This window comes from Tauraco erythrolophus, chromosome 10 (assembly GCF_009769465.1).
Source record: "Tauraco erythrolophus isolate bTauEry1 chromosome 10, bTauEry1.pri, whole genome shotgun sequence".
Taxonomy (NCBI): domain Eukaryota; kingdom Metazoa; phylum Chordata; class Aves; order Musophagiformes; family Musophagidae; genus Tauraco; species Tauraco erythrolophus.
In genome coordinates this window covers 3,213,863-3,230,260 of record NC_141474.1, presented here as the reverse complement: position 1 = coordinate 3,230,260, position 16,398 = coordinate 3,213,863, and the positions used below count along the sequence as shown (strand labels likewise).

The following is a 16,398-nucleotide window of genomic DNA, read 5'->3' as shown; positions in this document are numbered from 1 at the left end:
TCACCAAAAAAACTCATATTAAAGAGACCTGGCATTAGACACATGGGAAGTCACAGAAATTCTAAGGATCTTTTCATAGGCTTCTCGGGCTAACAGCTGACTGACGATGCAATTAGTCTTCAATTTGTCTTTCAGAAGGCGCAAACCTGAGCAAGGTGCTAACTTACCGTGTTAAATCTTTCCAGGAAACTGTCATCTCCCAGTAAGACATAGGCTTTTAATAAATATTCATAATATGAATCTATTCCTGCTCCAACTCCACTATCTAGAAAGAGCAGAAAATGAAAAGGTGGTTTGACTTTAAGTAGCTATAGGGGATGTTTTCACTTGGTTTCACTTTGGTTTTAAAGGCTCTTTCAGTAAAAGGAGAAGCCTCCTGTCACTGGAATTAAGGCACAGATGGATGCAGAGACACAATACTGAGTATCTATGCTGAAGGCTTTGCAGAAGTGCACGTAAAAATACAAACTAACATGCATCAAAGCCAGTTATTTCGCTTTTCTCATACGAAAATATTTCTACTGGCTGCCAAAAGCAACCACAGTCCTATTTATACTGTTCCTATGTATTTATAGTAGAATTTCTGAAAATTTATCCCAAGGCATTCCCCTCTCGGTATTAAAGTGATTCAAAAACCACTTTCTTTGCAATGAATAAAACTAGTTTATCTCCCAAAATGTCCTTTCAGAGCAAGGCCAGGCTTCGTTGTAGCAGGTTTTTCCAGCACAGAAATTATGGAAACTCCACCTGCCTATCCCATTAATATTTTTAAATAGTCTGGATAAATGTGTTGGGGAGGGTATGTCAAGGGGGTTTTTTCCTGCCCAAAACCACTGATTCTGAGTCAGAATACCACGTACCTTTGCGGACCCAGTCTCCAGTGTGAATGTTAATAGTAACACCCACTAAATTGCTGCTGCGCTGTCTCTTTTCCCAAATAAAATCAAGCGCTTTCCGCGCGTATTCCTGCAAGGACAAAAAACCTTCATTAAAGGGAATTATAGAGCAACACAGAATACTAAAGTCTCTTTTTTGTTTTGTCTCTTGAAATGAAGATGCTATGAAGTAATACTTCATAAATGCTTCATATCTAACAATTCTAAAACTCAGTATTATGTACACTTCAATAGTAGGATGTTCAGCCCACGTTTTATATAAAGTTATTCTGTTGCTGATTAGGAACAACAGTGCTTGACTACACAACTTGAAGATCACCTACCCAACAAAAATGGCTCTAAATTGCCAGACATATGCATGGGATTTTAGGGGGACAAGTTTTACCAAAATACTCAACCTATACTGCCGCTTGGTTCCGCGAGATGAAGTGAAATACCAGGGCCATACTGAAAGATTTCAAAAAATTCTAATCCAAAAATAGCTTGCCTTTTTCTTTTTTTTTTTTGTATCAGATGAAAGAAACTATACTTTCAAGCATTTTCATTTAGCTTTCTGCTGACAGTATACCCCTAGGTAGGTCTTGCACATGTTCAGTGGGATTATACAAATGTAGGTTTTATTTTATTTATTTTTAAGCTGCATTTTAAGGGCCAAGTGTCTCACTTCTCTTCTTCCTAGTCCTGATCCCTCTACCCAAATAACTATGCAAGCATTATCCTTTAGCTACTCTTCAGTATGTTTATTTTGTTTACTTCTGTAACTACTTTCAAACAAAATTACTTCCTGTTTGGTTTTTTTTTTAATCGAATTAATACTTAGGAAAAAAGCCCACAAACACAACAAATCCGAACACACGCAAACTTTTTGTGCAGAACAGCTAAGATATGCACCCATCTGTCAAACTCAAAATTATTATTCCAAAATTACAGAAATGTAACAGAAGACTAACGAATACCTAATCCCCAAAAATAAGATATCATGGAAAGCAAACCTCAAATATAGATGTTCCTGTGAACCGGCTTAAAGCTGCAAACTCAAGGATCAAGGTACCTGCACAAGCTGTACAGGTATCAGTTTCTGTTCCTGTTCGTGCTTCTGGATGTCTGACCCCAAATTTTAAGTTAACCTAGAGAAAAGTAGAGATTATCATCTTTATTTTTACTACCTGAAAGAATTTATACTCCCTCTTTACAGACAGGTCTGTAGAGCAACTATATAACCTATGCTTTTTCCAAAGAGAAGAAAAAAAGATCCCACAGCCCCCTTCACTTTTGCTCTGCTTTACCACACACTGTCAACTCAAACACGCACATAAAATTATCCGGATGGATCGAAAATACTCAATCCTCCAAATCAGGACTGGCCCAAATACCTGTTGCCTGGCTCACTGGACATTTGAATAAAAGAATACCACCCTGAACATCTAATTCTAGTGATTTATTTACCAGCAAACCAGGAACTCGGAACATCCCAAGTGCTCACGGAAGTTGCGCTCCATAAATATCTCACTACCACTGGCTCCAGAGGACACCTGTTAGATGGACTGGCTTTTATTGCAAACACGATGTAACTTTCCACATTCTGGAGCAGACTCTCTCAGCAGAAGATTGTCAAGCCCTGAACATTTTGAATTAGGCATTTTCACTAGAAAATGCTGATTTGCTGAGCCCAAATTTTTAATTTATGGGAAGGTTTCCAATCAAAGCCACATCCCACCAACTCAATGGATGATATGCACAGGAAGTAGTTTTCTGTCATTCGAATAATATGTATCACGCCTTGTTTGAATTCAATGAAAGTTTTACATTAAGTGAATGTTTTTAGATTACAGCCACCTTTACCCTCTTAAAAATGTGGATGTAGACCATGAAGATTAATCAGTTTTGTGCTAAATTCACTTGCAAGTTGCTCTTTCACTGTCTTAGTGAGAGATATGTACCAAACCAACAATTAATTACTCTCCTCAGCTGCTTGGTGGTGCCTGTAGTAGTGGGGAGCAAGAAATCAGCAGTGATTAGACAAGATTTCTGCAGTTACTACTTATCCACAACAATGGATTGGATAGAATTGTGTAGAATTTTCAGAGCTGGAAACGTAGGGATTCAGAAAGCCTAAAGCTGTATTTTAAAATTCTAGGCAGCATGTACTACACATGAGCAATTTCTCAGCTTGTGGTTTTCTATACACTTAATAAATACACAAGTGATTTCAGAAACCATGATAAAAACAACAAAAATTTTGCTTACAGAAGTAATTCTGAATCGCAGAAACCAGAGAACTTACTCTTGGATAAGGGAGACCACTAGTGGTGTTAAAAGCAGGTAAAAGCTTGTAGCCCAGTTCCTTTGCCATGTGCAGAAGTTCCCCATTGTACCACTGCATATATTCACCTTTTTCTTTCAGCATAATCGCCACCGAATGCCCACCTAGGAGACCTCTGAACACAAGAAAAATCATTTAGACAAGTATGTAAATGACTGTGTAGCCCTTGCTCAGGGCTCAGTCCTAAACAATAGCGGAATCATCGATTCACCAATACAGTTATTCAAAAAAACCCAATCAACACCTCTAAAATCTCATATAACAGCGTAAAGCCAACCTGCTCTGATCCTACTCAGAGCACCAAGTCAGAGTGGAGACCTCCAGAGGTCCCCTCCAATCTATTATCCCAAGTATTGAAACGGTCTATCTGTTAAATCAAGTATTGAACAGCGTAATCTTTAAGACAGTTTCCACTAAGAAAAAATACTGCTACCTCAGCAGGCACAATTTTTTTTTTTTAATCAAAAAAGCTACGCCTGCAGCAGTTAGATGGAGGTCAACTTGATTCAGTGCCACTGCATCAACTCTTGCCTAGCATCTTCAAATCTCTCTGAGGGCGGGTGTTGAGCTATGCTGACAGAAGCAAAATTGTTTTAAATGAGGTGAAACAGGACAGAAAGGTAATGCCTTAAGGACATTGAGCTAAACCCCACATTTTTTAAGAGTTTTGAAAAAATGAAAGTTACTCACCCAAGGACTCTGATGTTGGTTTCAAAGACAGACACGACTATGTCGTTATCTAAATTAACATCCTTTATTACTTTTTTCACAGCCTCTTCAAACTCTTTGGTTTTATTTAACACCTGGAATACAAACACAGCCAGGTGTTTAGGTTCCACAAGAGCTAACACGGTCACACTCAGGTGTGGAAGAACAAGTGCAGTGAAATAAAAAAGAAACCATTTAACATGCCTCAGGTTGATACTCTGGTTCTGCAGGGGCACACTCTGCCCCAGTGCAAACACACATTTCTGTGACTGTTTTTCCCATGAGAGACATGAAAGAGAATAAAAGCTGTAGGCAAAGAATAAAGTCACTGAGAATGTACCTAAACTATTATCCAGGGATTTATTTGTTCCTTCCTCTGCTCTCACACCATGACTGCAGTGCAACGGGACGCAGTGGGCTGCTATCCATGGACCAAGGACTCACATCCTAAGTTCAGTGAGTCATTCTAGCTGTCTCCCTCCTCCCAACAGTTTTCTCCCTGTGCCTGAAGAACAGCTCGGGCATTTCCTACAGATTTGTGGTTTTTTTCCACACTGACTTTCTTTTAGTTCAATCAACCTTTAAGAATCTTTGTGACTTAGCCAATTCGTTACTGTAAGCGCCTTTAAATTCCACAAGTGGAATTGCCCTAAGAATTCCACACTGGAATTGCCAGTCTTGCCCTAAGACAAGAAAACAATAAATAAACCACAGTAACTCATTTGAGTGTCTGGTAGAGACTGTGAGTTTCAGACTCCACATTCCCCATGTTTGTGGTCTCGATTCAAAAGAACTAAGGGTCACCTCACAGCACATCATAAAGAGGGAATGTCTTGCAGAGAAAGAGCATCATATGATTCACGCATCGAATCGGTGCACTCAAGATTTTCTGAGCTTTTTAGATTTGTTTTACCTGAATTGTTACCATTTTGAACGGCCAAAAACGTCTAATTTGTGAACTCTATTTAATGATGACAAAATACACCAAAAAGATTGAAAACTAACAAAAAGTAGTTTATTAATGACTGGAGTCTTTTTAATAAGAGATGGCAGAGTTGTGGCTGCCCCATCCCTGGAAGCGTTCAAGGCCAGGTTGGATGAGGCTTTGGGCAACCTTCAGTAGGCATTAAGAGATGCTCACCCATAAGTCAGCACGTTGGTTTAGATGGTAACAGGAAGCAAACTCCCATATTTTTTGTTAAGTTAGCAAGATAAAGTATCAATGAAACGTGAAGAAACTGTTCTAGTATCCTTTTTGCAATGAACTCCAAGCACCACCAAGGCAGCACTTTGAAGTTCTTACAAGCAATAGCCACTTGGAACAGGTGGCTAGAGATCAAAGGCGAAGAAAGATTAGTATTTTTAATATCTAAATTAACAAAACAGAAATCTAAAAGTAAGCTTGAACATCAGAAGACGACTTCTTGCTCCATCAAAGTTTATCAATAGATTAAACTTACCACAAGAGTGTCCAAGGTATCAATCAAGGTCAGTGAAAACCTATGAAACAAAATTTAAACCAGATTTACTACAGACCTGTATGTGTAGAAATTAAGTAACTGTTAATAGTAACCAATACCATTAGAAACTAAATTCTCACAGACCACTAGCTGCTAAAAAATTAGTCGTACACAATACATTTAATATCAAAACACTCTACTAAGTTTCTTCCCTTTGTCAGTGACCGGTTGAGGAGCTGACTGAAACAAGTTATGATTATAAAGATATCTTTATTTCCCACAAAGCTTTCACACCTCTTGTAAGCAAACTAAATTTTTATTTCTATTTTCCAATCAAACCTACTAAGAAACACAAGTAGAATGGTTCAAAGTCTTGGTTTCCAACCTCTTTTTTAAAAAATGAAGAACGTTGACTTAAGTGTAATAACAACAAGATTGAGGAAGATCAAAAAATCATTGCGAGCTAAATTTCTCCGACCAGGAACTGTTCCAATTAGCTACTTGAGAAAAAGCTGCAATTTGTTGTGAGTGTTAAAATTAGTGGTGAGAGACTACAGAAAACGCTGTTATTTTGTTATGAAACTTCCATGTGGGATGTAAGGGAACAGGAAAAGATACAATAAAGGGCAGTAAGGGGGGGCTGAAGGTACACAGGAGCTTCTGTACTGGGAACAAGCGAACAGACCAGTGCTCTTCAGCCTGCAAAAGCTTAATTGTCATTAAAGAAAGATTTTTAAATCGCCCATGGCATGAAGAGAGTGAACGAGAATCTGTTATTCGCTGTTTCTTGCAGTAACTTTCACCTGGTGCCACCCAGCTGTGGCAAGTGGCGGGCTTAAAATAAAGAACTACTTTATTCCGTGAAAAAAAAGAACATCAAGTCACTGAACCCGTTGTCACAGGGCGCTTTATAAAAGCCAAATACTTACAGAGATCCAAAAACTGATGAGATAAAAATCTATAGAATCAAAACCTTTGAATGGCTTTTAAAGAGACACCACCTAGTGCCCCGCTGCAGCTGGATCCATACTGTCTGAAACATGACTATCACGATATAGCTTGTCCTGTTCGTGTATTCTTCTCTCGGCCTCTCCCAGTGCCTCCCAAGCTGAGCAGACCTTTGGCCTAACCTGATAAAGTGGCTCTTACGTTAAGAAACACAGAACAGAATCTACAGAACACGACAATATTAAAATTGAAAACTTTGGAAATGGATACGACTGCTTTTTGAACAACAAGTCTCAAGAATTTCACGAGTCGCCAGTGTTTGAGAACCCGTAGGAAACGCGCGACTACACATGGAGCATCACTGAAAATCTAATTAAGTGGCCACATATTATAATCTTCTTTAATTTGTAAAGATGTAAGCTACAGGGAAGGCCAGTGTGCAAATATACTCCTTGGCCCTCCAGAGAAACAGAACTGACCCAGCTCTTCCACCCTGTTGCTTTGTGATTGCAAAGGCTTGTACAGAACATGACTGGTGAGCCAGCTGGGAAGAAAAAGGATTGTGTAAAAAAACTTGATATATAATACTATAGCTGATTATTAGGAACAGAAAAAGCATGTGTACAGAAAAAATAATAAATACTTAACACTACTCGATGCATCTCAGGGGCTGAAAGGTGTCTGTGCTCAAATAATAGCACGTTACCACGTAAAAGAAGGTCATTAAAAAGCATGCATGACCAGCATGCATGACCAGCATCTTTGTTGGTGACATGGACAGTGGGATCGAGTGCACCCTCAGCAAGTTTGCAGATGACACCAAGCTGTGTGGTGTTGTGGACACGCTGGAGGGAAGGGATGCCATCCAGAGGGACCTTGACAGGCTGGAGAGCTGGGCCTGTGAGAACCTCATGAAGTTCAACAAGGCCAAGTCCAAGGTCCTGCACGTGGGTTGGGGCAATCCCAAGCACAAGTACAGGCTGGGAGGAGAATGGATTGATTGCAGCCCTGAGGAAAAGGACTTGGGAGTGCTGGTGGATGAGAAGCTCAACACGAGCCGGCAATGTGTGCTGGCAGCCCAGAAAGCCAACCGTGTCCTGGGCTGCACCCAGAGCAGCGTGGGCAGCATGTCAAGGGAGGGGATTCTGTCCCTCTGCTCTGCTCTTGTGAGACCCCACCTGGAATACTGTGTTCAGCTGTGGGGTCCCCAGCACAAGAAGGACATGGAGCTGCTGGAGCAGGTCCAGAGGAGGCCACGAGATGATCCGAGGGCTGGAGCACCTCTGCTATGGAGACAGGCTGAGAGAGTTGGAGCTGTTCAGCCTGGAGAAGAGAAGGCTCCAGGGAGACCTTCTAGCAGCCTTCCAGTACCTAAAGGGGGCCTACAGGAAAGCTGGAGAGGGTCTTTTTACAAGGGCGTGTAGTGATAGGACAAGGGGCAATGGCTTTAAACTGAAAGAGGGCATTTTTAGATTAGATCTAAGGAAGAATTTTTTCACTCAGAGGGTGGTGAGGCACTGGAACAGGTTGCCCAGAGAAGTTGTAGATGCCCCATCCGTGGAAGTGTTCAAGGCCAGGTTGGATGAGACTTTGAGCAACCTGGTGTAGTGGAGGGTGTCCCTGCCCATGGCAGGGGGGTTGGAACTAGATGATCTTTAAGGTCCCTTCCAACTCCAACCATTCTACCATTAAAAATACATTTTCCTGACCCTTCTTCCTCATCAGTTGTATCTCTCAGTACATCCAAGGCAGCAGGCTTATACAGGAATCTCTGGACGAAGGAACTTGCGTACGTAATGAAAAATAACCAAAATGACATACTCAATATCCCAGAGTGAATAAGAAGCAGTATTTAAGACGAGGACTTTCATTAACACTATTCTGCTTCGGGACATCAAGCAGCGATACCAATCAAGGAAGGCATCAGCTATTTGTTATCATGGATTTGCTCTATAAACAGCACACACGGAGACAACATTCCTTGTGGGAAAAATAAAACCCAACTACAAACACATTTAGAGTAATTCAACTTTGTCTTTGCCTGTTCCATTTCAGATGGAGAAAAACAGTCCTTAAATCTACAATTTTGCCAGTCAAAGGATCAGCACTCTGTATTATAAGCTATCTTAGAAGGGAAAACATGAAGAATTTTCATGTCTGGAATAACATTTTATACTTCAGCAAAGGCATCAGGCTACCACGCACATGATAATCATTTGACTAACTACATTTTTCAAAGAGCTTTTTACTAAAAAAAAACATTTGAATATCACTTCAGGCCAGCATAATAGATAATAGTTCGCTGTTTACTGATAATTAACCCTTATAACCCCTATTTAGTAGTCAAACTTACTAATACCATAAATGTCAGCTTTCCTGTGGAAAAATACTTGGAGAATGATTAAAAAAACCACCTATCTCCGGATCTCATTCCCTGATCAATTCTCTTTTTCCGATGAAGGTACAATTTCACACCAGTTAACATCATGGGAGGAAATAATCAAAGTGAGTATTTCTGCCTAACTTGCAAGTAGTTCACAATTAGAGCTCTCTTTCCAATAGCTTCACCCCTACCCCCACAGGAGAACTTACAAGAGAAATCATGGATTTCTCTGCACCCATAGCATCTTTTTCAACAAATTTAAGTTTGTGGACATGGGCAATGGCTTTAAACTGAAAGAGGGGAGATTTAGATTAGAGATAAGGACGAAATTTTTCACTCTGAGGGTGGTGAGGCACTGGGACAGGTTGCCCAGAGAAGTTGTGGCTGCCCCATCCCTGGAAGTGTTCAAGGCCAGGTTGGATGAGGCTTTGGGCAACCTCGTGTAGTGGAGGGTGTCCCCATGGCAGGGGGGTTGGAAAGAGATGATCTTTGAGGACCCTTCCAACCCAAACCGTTCTATGGTTCTATGACATGTCAACTGAAGAAACAAGTTTTATGGGCTGCAAATCTTATTTATAGTCCTCGATGTTTACATGAGACAGTAACCATTTCAAACACTAACTTTCCCAAGGCATCATCCACGTCCCCTCGACTTGGTTCCTGACCCCGTACTCGTCCACGACAAGTTAAAGGCATGAGTTCATCCGCTGGATACGCGTGTTCCTGTAGGGAAAAAAGACAAGGGAATAAGTTATTACTGTTACAGCCGTTCCGGCAAATCCTCAGAGCCCGTTAAAAGGAAGTCCAGTTATGTTGTACTTCAGAAAAACTGAATGACAATGACAGAATCTCTGAGGTCATCGTGTCCAAACCCTCTGTCATGGTGTAACCCAGCCACTAAACACCGGGTCACCCTCCCTCACCCCTGGGGAACAAGGAAAAGCATTACAGAGGAAAAGGGAAGGAGACTTGTGGGTCGAGATAAGAACAATTTAATAATAATAATAAAAATATAAGATAATGTGTATATATATAGTGATAATAATATACACAAACAAGCAATGCACAGTGCGATCGCTCACCACCCACTGACCAACATCCGTCCCGTCCCAACTGGTGATTCTGAACAGAGAAGACCCAAACCCGTAATCCTGGGAATTCAAGAGCCCCGAAGAGAGCTTCCTGGCCAATCCTCATCTATACACTGAGCATGATGTTGCACGATATTCAATATTCCATTGGCCAATTTGGGCCTCAATCCTAAGCCTAAACTCAAATCCTAAACTAGGAGTTGTGGGCCCTTTGTCCCAGCCACGGTCCCTCCCAGCTTGTTGTGCACCAGCACCCTGGCAAAACACAGGAAGCTGAAAAGTCCGTGATGTTCATAGCTGTTGCTAAGACATCAGTGTGTTATCAACATTCTTCTCCTACCAAATCCCCCAAAATTCAAAACATAGTGCTATTCTAGCTACTAATAAGAAAACTAACTGCATCCCAGCTGAAACCAGGACACCCTCTACTCGAGTGTGGCCACCCAGACCCAGTTGACTAGGTCTGTGTCCAGACAACTTTTGAATACACGAAGGATGGAGGCTCCACAACCTCCCTGGACAACCTACACCTGCGCTCGGTCACCTTCACAGTCAGAAAGTGTTTCCTGATGTTCAGAAGGAGCCTCTGTGTTTCAGTTTGTGCCTGTTGCCTCTAGTTCTGTCACTAGGCACCACTGTGTAGAGCCTGGCTCCAACTTCTTTACAGGCTTCCTTCAGGTATTTATCTACATCGATAAGATCTTCCTGAGCTTTCTCTCCTCCAGGCTGAATAGTCCCAGCTCTCTCAGCCTTCCTCACAGGAGAGACTTCCAAAGACTTAACCAGCTTTGCGGTCTTTTGTTAGACTCTCTCCAGTATGTCCATGTCTGTCTTATAGTGAGGAGACCAGAACTGGACACAGCACTCCAAGTGTGGCCTCCTAGTGTTGAGTAGAGGTGAAATATCCCTTCCTTTGACCTGGTGGTAACACTTTGCCTGAAGCAGCCAAGGATACCGTTAGCTGCCCTTGCCACAAAGGCACATTGCTGGCTTGTGGTCAACTTGGTGTCCACCAGGACCCTCAGGTCCTTCTCTGTAAAGCTGCTTTCCTTTGGGTGACTGGAAACGATTAAACTGTGAACAGAGCAACAGGATCTCGTTCTCCTCCTCTCTCTTTCTCCAATCTCCAAGAGAAGTCTGGAACAACTAACGACACATCTAAAAAAACCCCACTGATTAACTGGAATAGTTAATTGCTTGCTTTCTGCAACATCATGCATATGACCCTTCCTATAATATTTCTTACAGTTATCATCTCAAAGATGAGTTTAAAATCTAAAACTAACGCAGGTATTATCAAGTGGCTTATGTTTCACGGAGAAATGAGGGGGAATTAGACTTCAAACTCACTCTGGAAATTTCCCAATGAACATAAGTGACTCAGGGTCACAATCGGTGACGGATAAGAGAACTCACTTAGAAGGTAAAATAATCCATCGGTAAATCACCACAAAAAGCATAACAAATGATAACATTCACAAAAAAAGCTTACCAAGATTGGGCCTTTTACAAATATAACTATTTTTTAAAAAAAAAGAAAAGAGACATTGCTAGATTTTTTTTGAAAAAGCAACCGTTACTTTCCATATTCCTAGAAAAAGCACTCTGCGAAGCAATCTGTACTGTAAAATTATTTCTCACCAGTCAGGCAGAAATAACAGGAGTGGCACCATTGCCCAAGTCAAGCCCACTGAATAAAACGTCTGTTCCTAGCCCCTCTCAAGCCTGTGCAAGTTCTGTAGGTTTAAACTACCACCAAAACGGGATATCAAACGAAAAAGGCACAAATTTTATATTCATCACTGTGTGACAGAAGGGGGTTACCGAAAAATTTTCAGACATTGAGAAAGATGAAGCTTAAATATAAGTAGTTTCAGCAAACATGCACGAAATTGCCTCTCCATTAGAAGCCCAGTACAAGCAATTTGGGAGGGAGCTTCTCTTTTGGTTTCACTGGGAAACTGGCTGCTGTACTGCACTCTCTGATTTTACTTTTAGTGGAGAACTAATGTGGCAGGATAAAAAAGTTCCATTACTGCACTGAAACTGCAAGTAAACACATTCAAAGTCTTTCCAAATACCTGGTATAAAAAAAATAATCTATATTCAAACATGAAACAGAGAGGAAAAGAAGGAACATTCTTCTATAAATAAACAGCTTTTACAGCAACTTCTTTTGAAACTGTATCGTTTGTTTCCCTATCTACCAACCTCCCAAGTATTTTGGTCTTTGCACAACTCTTTGTTCTCCTCAAGTTCAACTACAAAAGCCAGAATCTAGATCATTTTAATACTGCTCAGATGTTTCTGAGTATCTGCGCAAAGTATTCAGAAAAACAGATTGAAGAAGCACACGACAAAACATCAACACTAAGATCTCTGCCTTAAATAACAGCGAAAAAAGGTGGTAAAAATCCTGGAGAAAATGGACTTTTTAGTCTCACAAAATCATAAGGAACTAAAAGCATTTTGAAAAATAAAAGTTCATTTATTCTCCATCTAGAACAGGAAAGCCTACTGGGTCCAGTGATTTCCCAACTGGTATCTTCTCCCCTTTCAAGTAACCTCAAAGTAGTAAGAGCCATCAACTACAAAACATGGCACAAATGTTACAACAACCTAACTTCTGGGAAACATCACACAAATGGAGCTCAACAGATACTCTGGCACTTCTACATGTTCTGACCAAACAGATGATGGTGGTTCCTTGTGTCAGGACTGTAAATTCAGGGCAGCACAGGACTTGAATAATGAAAAAAAAAAAAAGCATCGCTACTGGTGCTGTACACCAAGAAATACCTACTGGCCTCGAGGGACTGACATTTTCACTTATTCTTTCTGATGGTCAAGAAGAAAAAAAAAAAATCCTGATTATTACAAATATTGTTGAAGGACTGAAAAAACCCAGCAAGTTTTTACTTCAAGCTCCTGTTAACAACTGAAAAAAAAGAGACAAGGGAGTTTCCCACTTGCACGCAAACATGAATTTTTCAGTCTTCTGACCCATGTCTAAAATGCTTATTAACAGAAACAGAAAATCGAAATTTTTCAGCTGGCTGTTTCAACAGCAGCTGCAAAACCACTGAATTCTCTTGCTGACAGAATCAAGTCTGATACTCTAATCTTTTCTTCAACTTTAAACAAACAAGTCATATTTCTCTGTTGGTTTAGTGTTCCGGCATACGTGGCAAGTAAATATCCTTTTGGCTTCAAAGTTTCCAGGATAGCTGAAGTCAGTTTTCTGTTCCAACCAGAATTTTCTTGCTTCAGATGTAGCAAGACACCTACCAGTTTCCAATTTATAACACAATAAACAGAAGGAGCACAGATCCTTTCTATCAGTATATAACCTTTTTATCCAATTTTGCCAAATATGTATCAGTTTTTACTTCAGAATGCCACGAGAAACCCCAGCCCAGTCTTTTTCAGGGACTCAAATAACAACTTTACAAATTATCACCAAAAAGACTGACGTTTCTTCAACTGCCGAGGTGTTAAAAGCAAGAGCTAATGTGAAAAACTACACCCACTTTGAAAAGACCCCTGCTTGGCTTTCTATCCATTAGTTCTATAACTCTCATGTACAGTATATCACAAGCTCTTCATCTTTTAACACGTATTAAAGTGTTAAACCATTCTAGAGAAACTGGGACATGTGGCAAGACACTGTCAAGAGACAGCGGTTTGTCCGGCAGGAACTGGTGCAACTTCAGCGAGAGGTTTCTGCAACAGCCACAAAGAAGGTACAGAAAGATTGTTAACGTAAAGTTAACGAATCCACCTTTTATGTTCATCCTACTCACGTTTACAGTTTCTCCTCACAAGTGGAGATCACTTATAGTATGTTTTAAAGTAATTACTACTTGAGGAATTCAGTCCACTCCAAGTAATTCCTTATTCTTCAGCATATCTAAACTAAGCCGACGCATTTCAAGGCTGACTAGAGTGCGGAATGGCTCACGTATCCAGAGCATGAACACACCTGCACAGAAAGTCACAAGTCGTGTTAAAAGAAACCACAGCGAGCGTGGCTCGCTGCCATATGACAGTCACATCCTCAGAAGAGGCCACAATGCACAGACATAACACCAGATAGAATCATGGAATCGTAGGGTTGGAAGGGACCTCAAAGATCATCTAGTTCCAGCCCCCCTGGCATGGGTAGAGAAATCTTCCACTACACCAGGTTGCCCAAAGCCTCATCCAACCTGGCCTTGAACACTGCCAGGGATGGGGCAGCCACAGCTTCTCTGGGCAACCTGTTCCAGTGCCTCACCACCCTCAGAGGGAACAATTTCTTCCTTAAATCCAATCTAAATCTCCCCTCTTTCAGTTTAAATCCATTGCCCCGTGTCCTGTCACTACATGCCCTTGTCCAAAGCCCCTCTCCAGCTTTCTTGTAGCCCCTTTAGGTACTGGAAGGCTGCTAGAAGGTCTCCCCGGAGCCTTCTCTTCTCCAGGCTGAACAGTCCCAACTCTCTCAGCCTGTCTCCATAGCAGAGGTGCTCCAGCCCTCGGATCATCTTCGTGGCCTCCTCTGGACCCGCTCCAACAGCTCCATGTCCTTCTTGTTTTGGGGACTCCAGAGCTGAATGCAGTATTCCAGGTGGGGTCTCACGAGAGCAGAGTAAAGGGGCAGAATCACCTCCCTCAACCCTCCCTTTCCCTCGAGCAAGGGGATACCAAGATCCCCTTGTTGTTCTACAAACCCCATTTGTTTGTAAAAAACCAACCAAACCGCACCTAATGCATCCTACTGCAGAAGAAATATTTCACAGAATTTTCGCCCACAAAATAAATATCACCAATTTTATTCTCCAGAATCTGATGACTACTGACAGCTCTTCTTGAGCTTCCTTTCCCTAACGTTTTTAGGAGTTTGGAATTTCAAACAAAATAGTTTATCAGAGATGAAAACTGTTCCTAGCTTAATGTGAGATAAAATGTTTTGAGGAAAGATCCGGCACAGATTAACACAGCTGCTGCAATTCCACCATTCTGAAAGCCATCACAACCCTCCTGACACTGCTCTTCCTGAAACTACCACTTGTTCCTTTCTTTTTAAAGGTTTTACACGTGCTCTTATTTGTTTTAGCTTCCTTTTCGCCCCTACCTCCCTGCTGTTTCTCTAGAACGTCATGTACTGTAGGTTGCTTTCTCTGCCAGGTCAGCAATAACAGCTCTGAAAAAATTCAACAAACGGGTATTTTACTTACCATATAATTGCTATATGCGTGATCAAACATTTCCAGCACTTGGTTTCTAAAAAAGAAAAGGAGAAAAAGCATTAGTAGTCGGCCTAACTTGTAGATATATTTATTTTACGTGTTTGAACAGCAGCCAAGGTGAGAAACGCTGCTATACAAAAAAGCACTGGTGTTTTTTGAGAGGCAGCACTACCTCCCATCATTGCTAACTGTTTTACTGAGGAGCCCTGCGAGGCAAAGCAGCACACTAATTTCTGAGCTACCATCAATGTAATTTACAATCTCTGCTGATAAGACTGAACAAAGAGACAACAACGCCACAATTATATTCTAAATATCTGATTTAGTTCAGTGACTTGGAAGTTTAAGAAGTAGTTTTAACTCATCACATGCATTAAGTCATCAAGAGAGCAGAGCGTGATTTTTTTTTTCAGACTACGTCCAGTTTGCAGTTCTGGGATCTGTTGCAGCAGACAAAACCCCAGGGTCTGGCACACAAGTGCCAGGTCCAGATGAACTAAGCTGAACTGAACATATAGCACTGTTCAGGGGTGCAGCATACAGAAAGCTTAAAAAATTATTTCTCTCCATGTAACTTACACTTACAGGGCCTTTTCTGCAAGAATCTCTGCAACTGACATGATCTTGTCATTAAACAACTACAGATTTCTGTTATTCAGAAATGCCCCAGCTCGGTGCCCCCAGGTACAAACTGGGCATTACCTGCACCCGCCTGGGGCGTCAAATGATACAGAAAGTTTGAGTTCTGAATGCAAAAGTTTTAAAACCATCAGTGAACAAAGGTTAAACTTCTCATGTAGTCACATGAAGGAAACATGTAAAACGTTAGTATTCAAAAGCACCCTGAGAACCCAAAATGAAAAACTCTAGTAATTATAAACGTGATCAGAGTTAAATATCAACTTATATCTAATGATCAGCAGCCATGAAAGCCTCCGTGGTGTTTCTCCAGCAGACTTTCTGCATCATTATTCTGTGCAACTGACCGGTAGATGGGAAGAGGATGATGATGATGAAACTGCCCGAGCAATACAATGAGATCACGATAGGCTCGTTTACATGTTTGTCTAAAAGAATCCTACTCCGCACAGTGCAATACGTTGCTGTAATCTTTATCCTTCAACCCAAAAGCACGGAATCACAGAACGGTTTGGGTTGGAAGGGACCTCAAAGACCATCTAGTTCCAACCCCCCTGCCATGGGCAGGGACACCCTCCACTACACCAGGTTGCCCAAAGCCTCATCCAGCCTGGCCCTGAACACTTCCAGGGATGGGGCAGCCACAGCTTCTCTGGGCAACCTGTGCCAGCGCCCCACCACCCTCAAAAAGGCATATTAAAAGAGAACCAGCTTCTCACACG

The 16,398-nt window shown here is 41.3% G+C and overlaps 1 protein-coding gene across 2 annotated transcripts in view; it reads right to left on the bottom strand.

The window, feature by feature from the left end:
• EDEM3 (ER degradation enhancing alpha-mannosidase like protein 3) overlaps positions 1–16,398 on the bottom strand; it is a 33,519-nt gene that overhangs the window by 16,333 nt on the left and 788 nt on the right. For both annotated transcript variants that reach the window (XM_086617288.1, XM_086617289.1), the window contains exons 2-9: positions 15,026–15,071; positions 9,341–9,441; positions 5,388–5,427; positions 3,910–4,022; positions 3,181–3,334; positions 1,889–2,023; positions 861–966; positions 168–265 (exon numbers count right to left, since the gene is read on the bottom strand). In XM_086617288.1, the coding sequence (XP_086473414.1) occupies positions 168–265; positions 861–966; positions 1,889–2,023; positions 3,181–3,334; positions 3,910–4,022; positions 5,388–5,427; positions 9,341–9,441; positions 15,026–15,071 (793 nt within the window). The remainder of the gene's footprint in view (positions 1–167; positions 266–860; positions 967–1,888; positions 2,024–3,180; positions 3,335–3,909; positions 4,023–5,387; positions 5,428–9,340; positions 9,442–15,025; positions 15,072–16,398) is intronic.